The following is a 12,258-nucleotide window of genomic DNA, read 5'->3' as shown; positions in this document are numbered from 1 at the left end:
CAAAAGAAACAAAACAAAAACAAGGCAAACACCTCTTAGGGCACGACACCCAAGGCCGATCTTATGTGGCCCCTCTGGGTACACACAAGCACATGCCCTTGTGCACAACACACACACACAGGCACGCACATGTGCTTGCAGAGTTTTACTCTAATGGAAGGGGAATCTTTATGTCCAGGGTTAGTATTTTTGGTGTTGCTCACACACCTCCCGTCCCCCTGTGGGCTCAGTTGAGAGCTCCTGCTTCATGTCTGCAGTCTTGTTGGGCCCTTCTTGGGGTGTGGTTGGTGTGGACTGAGGTCTGGCACACTAGGTACCAGTGGGATTCCCAGCCCTGCAGGCAGCCCCGGTTTGGAGACAGAGGTCTCTGGATGCTTGACCAGTGGTAGGCACAGTGGCTCCCGCATGCCTTCTCATTCACGGCTCACCCACAGCTTCCAGATCTCCTCAGAGTGATTGTCAGCATGAGTGCAGAGCAGGTTTCTGGGTTTGCTGAGGAGTGAGGCATTGGGTGGCAGTGCAGCTGCCGGTGTCAGCCACGATAGAGTGGCGCCTCCTTGTGGGGGAACCCTGCCCTGCTTGTTCCCCACCTGGGCACTTTCAGATCTATCTCCCTGGTGACCTTCCCTTGTCTAAGGCCATGTTGTTGGGACACTGGAAGTGCCACATCCCAGGCTCATCCTGCTGAGACCTGAGCGCTGGGGCTGGGGCACATTCTGGCTGGGTATGGCAAGGCAAAGCCCTCATCCTGGTGCTCGTCCACAGCCCCGAGGGGTGCAGCCAGAACCCGTGTCAGCCCAGAGCCTGATGGATTGTATCCTCGAGAGCTTCGCCTTTCTGAATGCCGACCTTGCCAGCGATGAACTGTCCTTGTTTGGGGGCTCCCAGGCTCCTGAGTGAGTGCACCCCCAAATGGGCACACCTCTGGACTGCTAATAGCTCCAGGCTAGTCTCTGAGTCCTTGGCTCCATCATGTGTAGTTTTGTGCATGGTGCCTCCTCTCCACGGCACTCCACACAGCAAGCCTTTATGGCCACTGAGGGTCTCTCGGGCAAGAACAGCAGCACACGGCAAAACTCTGACCTTGACCTCCGTGGCTGTCATGCTGACCGACCAACCACCATAGTAACTGTCTTGCCCACCACTCCCTCTGGACTGTCTTACCACCTACCCTGATCAGGGCCACTTTTATTTCCCAGACCTTAGCATTATTACAGAAGGGGACCTCCTCCACCTCTTCCTCTAATCCAGTGGTCCCACAAGGAGATTTCAAGTCTGCTACCTTTCTGAGTGTGGCGAGCCAGTATACTAGCCCTAGGTCTAGGCTTCCTGCCCATTTCACAGAAGAGCAGAATGAACCAGAGGGAGTCACAGCCTCAGGTCCCCTGGGAAGCCTTGCCCTGCACATCCGTTTAATGTCCAGGCAATTTTCTTTCCCGTTCCAGGCAATTTTCTTTCCCGTTCCTCTATAGAGGAGCCCAGACTGGAGCTGTGTATGTGTGTGTGTGTGTGTGTGTGTGTGTGTGTGTGCGTGCGTGCGTGTGTCAGGGAAGGAATCCCTTTGCTAATCGAATGGTCACTCAGTTCTTTTGTCTTCTCAGGAGGGACAGCCCCCCACCTCCACGGCCATCACTGAAGGTGTCACCCAGCGAGCTCACAGCTGGTGCCCCTGAGCTGGACACACTGCTCACTGTCCACCTTCAAGTCTGCAAAGCCTTGCTTCAGGTGTCTGGGTGGGGCTCGGCCAGGGTGGGGACTGGGCTCAAAGGCAGTAAAAAGCCTGGGCCTGAGAGCCGTGGAGGCTCCGTGGCAGGAGGTGAGGGAGATGAGTCTCAGAGAGCCAAGCCCTGAACCAAGAGGTGGTTCTGAGGTACACATGTAGGTGCTGCGCCAGTCCAAATTGGCTCAACCTCAGAAAGTATCCAAGGTGGGCCTCAGGCTGTGCTGCTCCCAGGGGTCCTGATGCCATCAGCTGCTGGCCGTCTTCCCACTGCTTTGTGATGTCTAGCTAGACTTGGGTGGGCTGACCCTGGGGGCTCAGCTTGGTGAAGAGGAGGAGCTTACGTCATGGTCTTCTTCTAGAAACTACTTCAAGGATGGGGCAGCTGTGGGCAGACACGAACATGCGGGTAACCTGAGTATCTCGCTGATTCTAGAAACTAGCCTCCCCTAATTTGTCAAGGATGGTCCGGGACTGCCTCCTGGAGGAAGCGGTGCAGCAAAGGCAGGTTCTGGAAGTGCTTTCAGTCCTTGACCTTGAGCAGGTCAGCAAGGCCAGGTCGGTTGAAGAGAGTAAGTAGCCACCAGCCACACCCCCAAGGCCTAGTCTCCCTCCCTCCCTCTCCCACTGATGGGTGATTGCCCGCCTAGCACATTTGCATGTCTCTGTATACTGGCAAGGCCAATGCTGGTTCACTGAAGCCAGTCCCATCCACGTGCTGGTGTCCCCTCCAAGGAATGGCTGTCACCTTGGTTCTTTGTCTCCCCCTGTGGACCTGTCTGGGCAGTCCAGTTTCCTAGACAGGGTGGCACTGAGTGACTGATCTTGTGAGTAGGGACTAGGAAGGTGCTTAGAGCCAAGACTGTTCCTTTGGGGTGACAGGGGCCTGAGAGGAGGTCCCTGTATTGGGTCTCCTGCCCTCACTTCCAACCTTGGGTCCTTGTGGAGGGGTTTCTGGGGCTCCCGGTTGCTCCTGCCCAGGCTGCTGAGCAGCTGCTGGCTCTCAGTCATCCCACAGGCATCTCACAGGAAGGGTGGCCTGGCATTGTGGCAGGGGTGCACACAGCCTGGCGGAGTCCTGGCCTGCCCTGCCTCCACACTCCTGAGCCAGCTCAAGAAGACATTTCTGCACCGAGTCCGAGGGAAGTACCCTGGCCAGCTGGAAATAGGTAGTGTCCTCCTTGCTTGCCCTGTCCCAGGGGAATGGCAGTGCAGCAGCTGAGGTCCCTCTAGGAAAGCAGGCTGTGAATTCCTGTGCCTGCCCTCAAGCCCTCAAAGGTTCTTAGAGGGAGGTGTGCAGGCATGTGCCATCCAGGTGTCCTGACCTCAGGCTGGACACTTCCTGAGGGCAGCTGTAGCATTTCCCGTGGGGCAAGTGAAGGTTGCTCCTGAGGGCCAGGGGGTGGCATCTGAAGTCTGGAAGTTCCTTCCACACTCTAGGCAGCTTATTGCTATATGTATTTCCAGGGCTCCACCTCTGGGATTCAGCCCACTGCCGTGGTTACTGGCTAGCTGGCATGTTCTTTTTCTCTGTCAAACAAAGAACTAAAAGACAGGGAAGGAGCTAGAGCTGAGTCAGACTGAACCTTATTAGCAAGTGCTACCAACTTCTGGGGTAGGGAAGGTTCTAGAACCAGGAGTCTGTTGACTCTAAGGGGGACCCCTTGGGCTCCCCTCTCCCAGAGTCCCTTTCAGCTGCCACAGACCTGTTTACCGAGAGGCCAGCTGAGGCCTCGGCTCTGCTTATGGCCCTTTTCTTTGCCAGTGTGTCGCAGGCTCCTGGAGCAAGTGGTGGGCTGTGGCGGGCTACTGGTCACAGCAGGGCTCCAGGAAGAGCAGGTGGTCACCTGGTTCCAGTTCCATGGCTACCTGCAGCGGCAGAGTATCTCTGACCTGGAGAAGCACCTTGCCCAGCTCACCAAGGAAGGTAGGGCCGAGTGGTGACAAACGGCCTGGAAGGGAAGTTACAGCACACCCTGTCCCTTCTGGCTGGGGCCACCATTCAGAGCCCCTGTAACTCTCCCTCTAGCTGTCAAAACTGAGATGGAGTGAGACCACAGCCAGCTGTGGTGGCAGTCCAGCGAGGGAGGTGAGCGGTCCAGGACTGCTCGCTCCAGGGAGTAGAGGCAGCCTAGAAGTTTGGGTCTCACTGTGTAGCTTAGACTAACTTCAAACTCATCCTCAGGCCTCACCCTCCCAAGTGCTGGGGCTACAGGTGTGTACCACTGTGCCAAGGCTGGCCTGTGGTTCTGCCCATTTTTAGGGTGTGTCTGATCCACTTGAAGGAAATGTTTGCCGGGATGTGGTGATATCCCCGTCTTGGAGTTTCCTCTGTGACTAATATGGCTAAGCCTCGACCGATGGCACCTGCCCCTTCCTGTCTTCCAGTTACTCTCATTGAGGAACTGAGCTGTGCAGGCCCAGCCAAGGCGTTGAGGAAGCTGCATGGGAAGCGTCTAAGCCAGCTGCAGCCACTGCCCCAGACATTGCAAGTCTGGGCACTGCTGCAGCTGGACGGCCCCCCGAGGCTCTGCAGGGCTGCCAGAGTGCGCTTGGCCAGCGCGGCCAGGAACAAGCGCTTCCGGGAAAAGGTGACCAATCTTGGGGTAATCCACCTGAAAGTACAGCTGGCCAGATGGACAGGTCTGGGTCACTGGAGCGTTTGCAGTGTGCTCCACCCAGCTGAGGACCTACTCCTGCCCTGCCAGCTCTGTCCAATCCTGGTCTCTTTCCCTAGGCTCTGCTGTACTACACCAACGCCTTAAACGACAGTGACTCCAAGCTCCAGCAGGCGGCGTGCATGGCTCTGCAGCAGCTTGGGGTGAGTACCTTGTCCTCATGGGTGACAGGAGGCCACCAGTGGTGAGAGCCAAAGCGGCAGCAGCAGCAGCTGCAGCGGTGGCAGCAAAGGCTTGAAATGCTTTCACCAGAACAAGGGATGGGATGGTGGGACGGTAAAGGGGTTCACCAGCAGCAAGAAGACCAGTAACAGCCAGCTCTCAGACTCCAACAGCAGACGTCCCCACAACCACAGGACTTCCTGGCCAGTTGGACATGTTTAAACTATGACAAATTCTTGTGAGAAGATAAATCATGGGAAGGTAAAAGTGGCCTGTCATCTTGGTCTTTGGCAGAAGTGACTGGCCACTTTTGGCACATTTTCTTCTTGCTTGCAGGGACGTGTGCCTGAACGTTGGTATCAAACACGACTTAAAAGGGAGCCAAGGACTACGTGCCTACAAGCATGAGGGACTGAGTGGAATCCCCTGACCTCAATTTAAAAAAAAAAAAAAAAAAAAGCCAAGGGTGAAGGCACACACTTTTAATTCCAGTAGAGGCAGAAGCAGGGACCTTCGGGGCTCACTGGCCAGCTAACACATCTTATTTGTGAGCTCCAGCCTAGGAAAGACCCTGTCTCAAAACACAGCACAGATGACACCTGCTCACTCTGGCTTTGTTCATTGTGTGTGGAGGTGTGTGTGGGGTGCACATGTGTAATGTCTTCAGAGTCACATACACAAAAACATGTAGTTTTCATGCATTGAAAAAACAATCCAGGTGGTGTGGCACAGACCTGTGATCCAGGCTAGCCTAGGCAGAACGGTGAAACCCTCTCTCAAAAAAGCCTATGTTCCACTCTGAGAATTCACTATGTGAATAGGTTTCTAAGAAGCCAACCTGGGTTCCAGCTCATCTTTCTGGACTGGATGAAACAGGGCTTCTGGGCCTGTGAGCCCTGCCTTCCCCACTCCCTCCTCCTGCACTCCCTTGCTGGGAATCTGCCTCGTACAACTTTGTTACCCACTTGTACATGGGAGCTGGCTCAGGGCAGAGGACACTCACTGACTTCACTTGCTTGCGGCTGTCCCAAAAGGTCCTCAGAGGCACCTGCTGAGGCTCCGGTGCTGGGTGAAGGAGTCAGAGGTCTCGTGGGAGCTCCAAGTATGGCCATCAGGCCCTGGTTCTCCAGGTGGAGAAGAGTTCAGTTAGCAAGTCCCAGAAGACAGCTGGGCTTGTTAGATGGTGTCCACAGATAAGCTGCTGGTGGCCTTGCTTGCAGGCCTGCACTGGGGTGTGGAAGAGCTTTCCAAACTCGCTGAGGAGCCTAATGCCTCTCAAGGCCAGAGGAGGCCCTGGGAACCATGCTGGGTCTGGCACCACAGGGATGACAGTGAGGTCTGCCTGCTGCTCATGAAGCTCTTCCCTCCCGACCTTACAGGGTATTGAAAGCATCGAGCAGATTGTCAGGCTGTGTCAGTCTGACCTGGAGGCCGTGCGAGTCGCAGCTCGGGAAGCAACACTGTCGTTTGGTAAAGTGCAGCCAAAGGGCCTGTGCAGCACAGTGGGGTCCCAGGGTTCTAATGGAGATGGGTGAGACCACCTCAGCTATCAGTCCCGGGCTGCCAGGGGCCCTGCTACAGGCCACACTATGCTTAGTAGCCCCTGGCCAGGGCCGACTACCTTCACAGCAGGCTGGCAGCCAGGGTGTACCTTTTAATGGCCTTTGGCAAACGGGGGGCAGGGGCAAAGCCAGGCTAGTGCCCAGATCTCGGTCATAGGAGGCTGTTGCTGCTTAATTATCAGCCAGGGCAGGGGACTCACAAGCACTACTGCCCTACCCCTCTAGAGACACCAAGATGGTGGCAAGCCAGTGACAAACACCTCTGCATTCCAGGTGAGAAAGGTCGCCTGGCTTTTGAGAAGATGGACAAACTCTACTCAGAACAAGAAGCCTACTGTCAGGAAGCAGACGTTGAAATCACAATTTTTTAAGAGGCCGTGACAATGAGCTCAAAGCTGGCATCTTCCTTCTTCGATGCTGCCTCGCCTCCATCGTGCTCAGGCTTTGGATGGAGCAGCCTAGCCACTCCCTCACAAGCGAGAGCTGGTCAGGACAGTTACCTGAGGTTGAGGTCGGTACCCAGCCCAGGGATAAGTAACAGTGGTGTGTACTCACAGAGCAGGTGGAAGTGGTATGTGGGTGGGACCTCCAAGACTGTGGTCTCCCCCAAATGCTGCTTTTGTCTTCCTGGGGTACAGTGCCAGAGCAGCTGGCAACTGGCACTGCCTGAGGAACAAGAGTCCAGGGCAAGGTGAAGCTCCAAGGCAGACATGCATGGAGTATGAGCCCCCGCACACCCTCAGCTGGGACAGAACTGGTTTGATAAACTTGGGTGACAACAACCAGTGGGCAGGCCCATTCCAGTGCATGGCACCCTCAGGCCACTGGACAGATGCTCCAGTGCCAGAGCCGAGGGGAGGTTTTCACTGCAGTGGCTATGGGGACCCACGATGGGTTTCCTCCCTAAATGGAAAAAGCACTCCAAGCTGGTGTCGAAGATGCCCACGAGGGGCTCTCAGGGCTGACCTCGTCACCACCCCACTGAAGGACTACGTGTGCTGACTTGGTATTTATTTGCTCGTTCATGTCCATTTCCTGAAATCTCAATTAAAAACTCTGTAGCGTATGGCCACTTTACTGCCCTAAGTAGATAATTTTGTGTCCGTAGAGTAACATGGGAGGGGTGGCCAGCGCCACAGGACCCACGGGGGACCCTCCCTACAGTCTTGATATCCGGCTCATGGTAGGCTGCCCTCCTCTGGGGGCATTTTGGGGACACTTCAGGCTTTTGTCAAGCCTTCACCCCACTGCACTTATCCCACAGTTACATACCAGCCAGCTTTCCCCACTGATGCTCTTGGGAGAATTCATTTTCACACCTGGAACTTTTGTTTGGAGTGGATAAAGCACTTGCACAGTTATGTGGCCAGGACCACAAGCAGGGACCACTTGCTGCAGACGCTGATTGTGAACCTGAGGGGTATGGGGCTGTGTGCTCTGCAGTGACATCTGTCACTGCACAAGTCTCAAGTGACTTTGAAACTGGTAGTCAGTCACCTTGGGGCGCTACATATATATCTTGTACACGATGGGAGGTCATGTTACATTTGGGTCTTATTTTCATTTCTAAGCCAAGTAGACATCAGATGATGTTTATGGATGTCCCGAGATGAGATGACCATGGTATCTGACAGCAGCTGGCCAAGGGCGGCCTGGAGGCTGGAACAGGGATTCCAATGACCTGGAAGTCTCAAGATAGTCTGGGTTGCCAAAGAGGGAGTTCCTGAAAGGACAGAGTAGAGAACCCACATCTCTGCAGCAAAGGCAGGCTGGCCAGTCACATGGCACACACAGCCCACAAATCCTGCTAACCCTGCAGGGCAAGCATCTGCCCCCTCCTGCTGGCAAGGGAGACAAATGCCTGCCCATTCCAGCCTAGGTCCTTCAATAAAGAAAACGAAAGCACCTCACATCTGTGTTCTTTAAAAACATTTATTGTTGCAACTAATGCAGACCCATTAGTGAGACAGCAAGTTGGAAACGGTGCAGTCTGACAGTTCTGTGAGGTCACAGAAGACCCTGAGATACCCCACACACCTGCAAAGGTACTATTCCAGAACACTTTTTTTTGTTGGTTTTTATTTTTGTAAAAATGGTTTATTCTATGGCCATTGAGAGAGAGAGAGAGAGAGAGAGAGAGAGAGAGAGAGAGAGAGAGAGAGAGAACGCCCTGCTGAGTAAATATTGACTTAAGGCATACAGCAGCTTGCTACCTCCAACAGGGGCGATAGGGCAGAGAGCGCCTGTTCTCCAGGATAGCCACCTCTAAGGCTACTGTACACACCGCACTCCTCCAGACACAGCCCACTGCTAACTGCTCCCAGCCTGGACCCTGGCTCTGTCCCCCCTCCAACCCCCAGGTTCTGCAGGCAAGGCCATCACTGCTCCCCAGTGGCTCTGTGCTGGCCTCTCTGGGTGAAAGGCAAAATGTGAAATGCTGGCAAGAGGCAGTTTGGAGTTCCAGCTGCCTTCGCTTATTTAAAAAAAGCCACCCAATGTGGAGGTTCAGTCCCCTCACAGAAGAGTCATGAGCACCATCATCAGTCTCTCCTGGGTGGGCAAGGTGGCCTGGGCCAGCAACGACAGCAGGCTGACTCTAAGGACTGTCGCCCATCCTGTTCCCAGGAGGGTGCTTCTCACGAGCTGCCTTGCTTCCAGTCCTGGCCTGTTCCAGAACAGCATGAACTTGGAATGGAGGGGCTGTTCCCAGAGGTGGAAGGGCCCTGCCTGCCTAGTGTCCAGGGAATGAGGTGCGAGTGTGGAATGTCAGATCCAGGGGGGGCGGGGCAGACCAGAAGCCAGAAGTTGGGCGGCATCTGCACTGGACAGTACTGTTGTCACTCTGAGTGGTGGTGGTGACTCAGCAATGGCCACTTCTGGTCAGAGCATGAAAGGTCCCTGCCAGTGAGCAGGCATTTAAGTGTTGAGTGTCAAGCACGTGGCACCAGGAGGACAGGAGCCCGTGTGTTCTCTAACCCCCAGGGAAAGCAGAGGGCAGGAATGGAATCTAGAAGGATCTAGAGGGAGAAAGCCCAGCCCTGATCCTGCACATCTCATCTGCAGCCACAGGGACTTCATGCATCACCACCGTCCTGCTTCCCTGAAGGCTGCTCCTAACACTCTCCAGCTCCTGCCCCTGGCCCCAGCACTGGCCACACAGTGGCTCCTGTCAGTCCTGCACTCTTGCCTCGTTCGACCCCAGCACTGACCTGTTACTGTACCTGACAGTCCTGGGTGCGGGCGGACACCTTACGTGTCGGTTTCAGGGTGTGCTCACTGGGGGGGGGGGGGGGGGCTGCCTCTGGGCAAAGGGAATAAATAAGAGGAGAGCGGTCCCTCAGAGGCAGGCTCACCACAGGCTGCAGGAGTGCCCGCGGCTCCCTCGCACTCCTCACGATCTGATCCTGGGCTTGCCACTCCAGGAAGGAAGCAGAAGGTAAAGCAGGAAGGGAGCCACATGGCCTGGGAAGGTGGCTCCAAGTGAACAAGCATCCATCACACTGGCTCTGCGGGCCACCATGGCCACTGTGGCCTGTGGCTCAGAGGCTGGATGGAGTGCAGGCTGCACTGCTGGACAGGAAGCAACTGTGCGAAGCAAGTGCCCTGGAGGTGCCCACAACGGCCTCCCCACAGCCTCGGCCACACCCGCCTCAGAGGCAGCCTGGGAAGCGCTTGGTGGTGTTTTCTGAGTCCAGACTCTGAAAATCACCACTCAGGAAAAGTCTTTGCAGTCTGCAAACATCATCTATCTGATGCCTTTAAGGACGATCACTGGAACAGGACTGAGTGTTTCAGAGGTTGGTACAGGTCCTGTGGAGTGGCTTCCACGACACCAAGGCTCCTTCCTCCTTTATCAGTCTTGCTTGCACCTCAGTGGAGTGGCTTCTACACTGAGTAGTAATGACTTTCCAAATGAAATGGAAACCCCAGCACTGGGGCTGGCAGCCACCTCTGATGACCCCGAGGCAAGGCCCTCAGGGAAACTCATTTACAGGGGTGGGGTGGTGAGGGCAGGGCCATCTATAAGAGGGCGGTCACAAAGAGGGAGGAGGATGAAACCGCAGAGGACACCTGAGCAAAGCAGAGCGGGGCCTGCTGTGCAGAGGCAGCCTGTGCTGCCCTCTCCTCTCAGCAGGGCGGAGCTCCAGGGCACCTGCAAGCTCAGGGTGCACAGTGGGGGCTGCCCAAGCCAGCAGGAACCTTACAGTTCTAGCCGGTGGGATCCTTCCCCTGGAAATCAATGGAAATCATGAACCTGATCACACGCCAAAGGGCACGAGAGAGCCTCACCAGTGCCTCACCAGTGCTTCACCAGTGCCTCACCAGTGCCTAGCATCTTTTTTTTTTTTCTCCAGAAATAACAAAAACCTGCCTTTATAAATGTTAAAAACAACAATGTGTTGTAATTCTTTTTTTTCCAAAAACAAATGAACCAGAGAAAGGGGAGGAGTGAGGTGAGAGCAAGGAGAGTATTTGGCATTTCCTCTACTTCTCCTGAACAGGTTAAGGCCCTGAGATTAGACTCTGATCTTGGGACCAGGGGCTCCTTCAAAGCCCAGTGCACTGACGCCCCTCTTGGGGCTGGCCCTTCCAGTTCCAGCGCAGGCTTGCGAGCTGTTGTTCCTTCTACACCAGGTCAGACGCCGCAGACTGAATCCTAAGCTGGGCAGTGGCAGTGCCCCATGTTCACGCCTCCCAGTCTGTCAGTGAAAACATACCCGGTAGCAGAGGTATGCACCGGTAGCTAGGACTGTGGCCATGCACATGTTGACCAGGAAGGGCTTCCAGTGAGTTGGCCAGTGTGCCTTTTGTGCCTCCTCGGTTGGGGGCAGCTCTTCCTTGGTGGGGACAGATGCCTGAGCACTTTGAAGACCTCCACCCACCATTCGTTTCCTAACTTCAGTGTCATGACTCATGCTGAGGAGAGAGGAGGAAACAGGTTATCTACCCTGGGAAGACAGAAAAAGATACCATCCCCATGGAGGAAATCTAGAGAAATGAACCCTCCCCTCCCAGTGGGGAAGCCAGAACAGGGAACAGGGCAGCCTGCTTGTCTCCTAGCCCTGGAGGACCCTGGGCAGTAGTCACGGCCAGGGCTGGGTTTAATTCCAGTCAGCCTGCAGCCCACCAGTGTACATGCTTAACCAGGAATGGGAAGTCCCAGCTCTAGGCCAACATGCACCTAATCCACATCCCAGTTGCAGGAGAAACATGGCTTCCTGTACACTGCCAGCTCTGTACCTTCTCTGTCCACGCATGCTAGAATGAGGGCAGCTAGGCCATGCCTCTGCACGCTGTGTGCAAAGCTCTGGGTGGGTTCTGCTCAGAGTCTGAATGTGTGTGCCCACACCTCGAAACTGCCCTCCAGGAAGGAGACGGCCGACACAGGAAATGGCTCCCTCCCACCGGGGTCACCACAGTGCCACTTCCTGCAGGCACAGACTTTTCTTGATCACCCCAGCTCTACTACACAACGCTGTCCTTTCCCCAGATGGAGGGTCTGCAGCACAGATGCTGGGCACATTCTAATACTACCCAAGTACTCCACAGATATCTGTGGGTGCTCAACAATGCTTCTACCAGCGAGAGCGAGCAAGCGGCAGTCCCTACCTGCCTTGTTCCAGTCAGCCAGAGCAAGTCAGACAAATACCACAAGGAGCACTGGAACCCCATGATAACCTGTCATTTCACAGGAAAATCTGGGGCACTGGGAGCTTGGCTGGACAGAGACAACATCATTTCTCAATCACCGAGCCATCTCTCCAGCCCTACAACACCATTTCTCATGCATGCAGAAACACCTCTTGTAGCCTCAGAGTTTTCAATGCCTTCGTGGGTTTCTGGACAGCAAGCCACTTCCTCTCACCCCACCCCTACCAGCCAGGCCTCCATCACCTGCTCACGATGTGCACAGCGCTTGAGGGGGCTCTGCCTTCTTCTCTGGCCAGGTTGTCTTCATCCTCACAGGTCTCCTCGCTCACCCACTGGTGGTTGGAGAAGAGTTCCTTGCACTTCCCATTGTGAGGCTCCAGTGTGCGTTTGGGTGGCCGGGGAGGTGGGGGCACGTGCTCAGGTGGAGGTTCCAGGTCTTCATGGGAGAGCTCCTTCCACTGATCCTTAGAAAGCAACAGAAGCC

General features: G+C 55.2%; 2 protein-coding genes across 8 annotated transcripts in view; one reads left to right on the top strand and one right to left on the bottom strand.

The window, feature by feature from the left end:
• The window catches only part of Ripor3 (RIPOR family member 3), a 77,916-nt gene extending 70,722 nt beyond the window's left edge, over positions 1 to 7,194 (top strand). For all 6 annotated transcript variants that reach the window (XM_076930275.1, XM_076930277.1, XM_076930276.1 and 3 more), the window contains 9 exons: positions 766 to 896; positions 1,602 to 1,725; positions 2,157 to 2,292; positions 2,728 to 2,889; positions 3,486 to 3,647; positions 4,109 to 4,311; positions 4,458 to 4,541; positions 5,940 to 6,030; positions 6,396 to 7,194. In XM_076930275.1, coding sequence (XP_076786390.1) covers positions 766 to 896; positions 1,602 to 1,725; positions 2,157 to 2,292; positions 2,728 to 2,889; positions 3,486 to 3,647; positions 4,109 to 4,311; positions 4,458 to 4,541; positions 5,940 to 6,030; positions 6,396 to 6,493 — 1,191 coding nt within the window. In that variant the 3' untranslated portion in view covers positions 6,494 to 7,194. The remainder of the gene's footprint in view (positions 1 to 765; positions 897 to 1,601; positions 1,726 to 2,156; positions 2,293 to 2,727; positions 2,890 to 3,485; positions 3,648 to 4,108; positions 4,312 to 4,457; positions 4,542 to 5,939; positions 6,031 to 6,395) is intronic.
• Positions 7,195 to 8,036: 842 nt separating this feature from the next.
• Positions 8,037 to 12,258, bottom strand: part of Ptpn1 (protein tyrosine phosphatase non-receptor type 1) — a 47,631-nt gene continuing 43,409 nt past the window's right edge. Inside the window, exons 8-9 of one of the 2 annotated variants that reach the window (XM_076930280.1) lie at positions 12,018 to 12,232; positions 8,037 to 11,039 (exon numbers count right to left, since the gene is read on the bottom strand). In XM_076930280.1, the coding sequence (XP_076786395.1) occupies positions 10,826 to 11,039; positions 12,018 to 12,232 (429 nt within the window). In that variant the 3' untranslated portion in view covers positions 8,037 to 10,825. Of the gene's footprint in view, positions 11,040 to 12,017; positions 12,239 to 12,258 lie in introns of both variants that reach the window. The other variant, XM_034494563.2, reaches the window with a different exon arrangement.

The sequence above is a fragment of the Arvicanthis niloticus genome, chromosome 2, assembly GCF_011762505.2.
Source record: "Arvicanthis niloticus isolate mArvNil1 chromosome 2, mArvNil1.pat.X, whole genome shotgun sequence".
Taxonomy (NCBI): domain Eukaryota; kingdom Metazoa; phylum Chordata; class Mammalia; order Rodentia; family Muridae; genus Arvicanthis; species Arvicanthis niloticus.
Note: the sequence above shows the minus strand (reverse complement) of the source record. Positions and strands in the feature narration are given on the sequence as shown.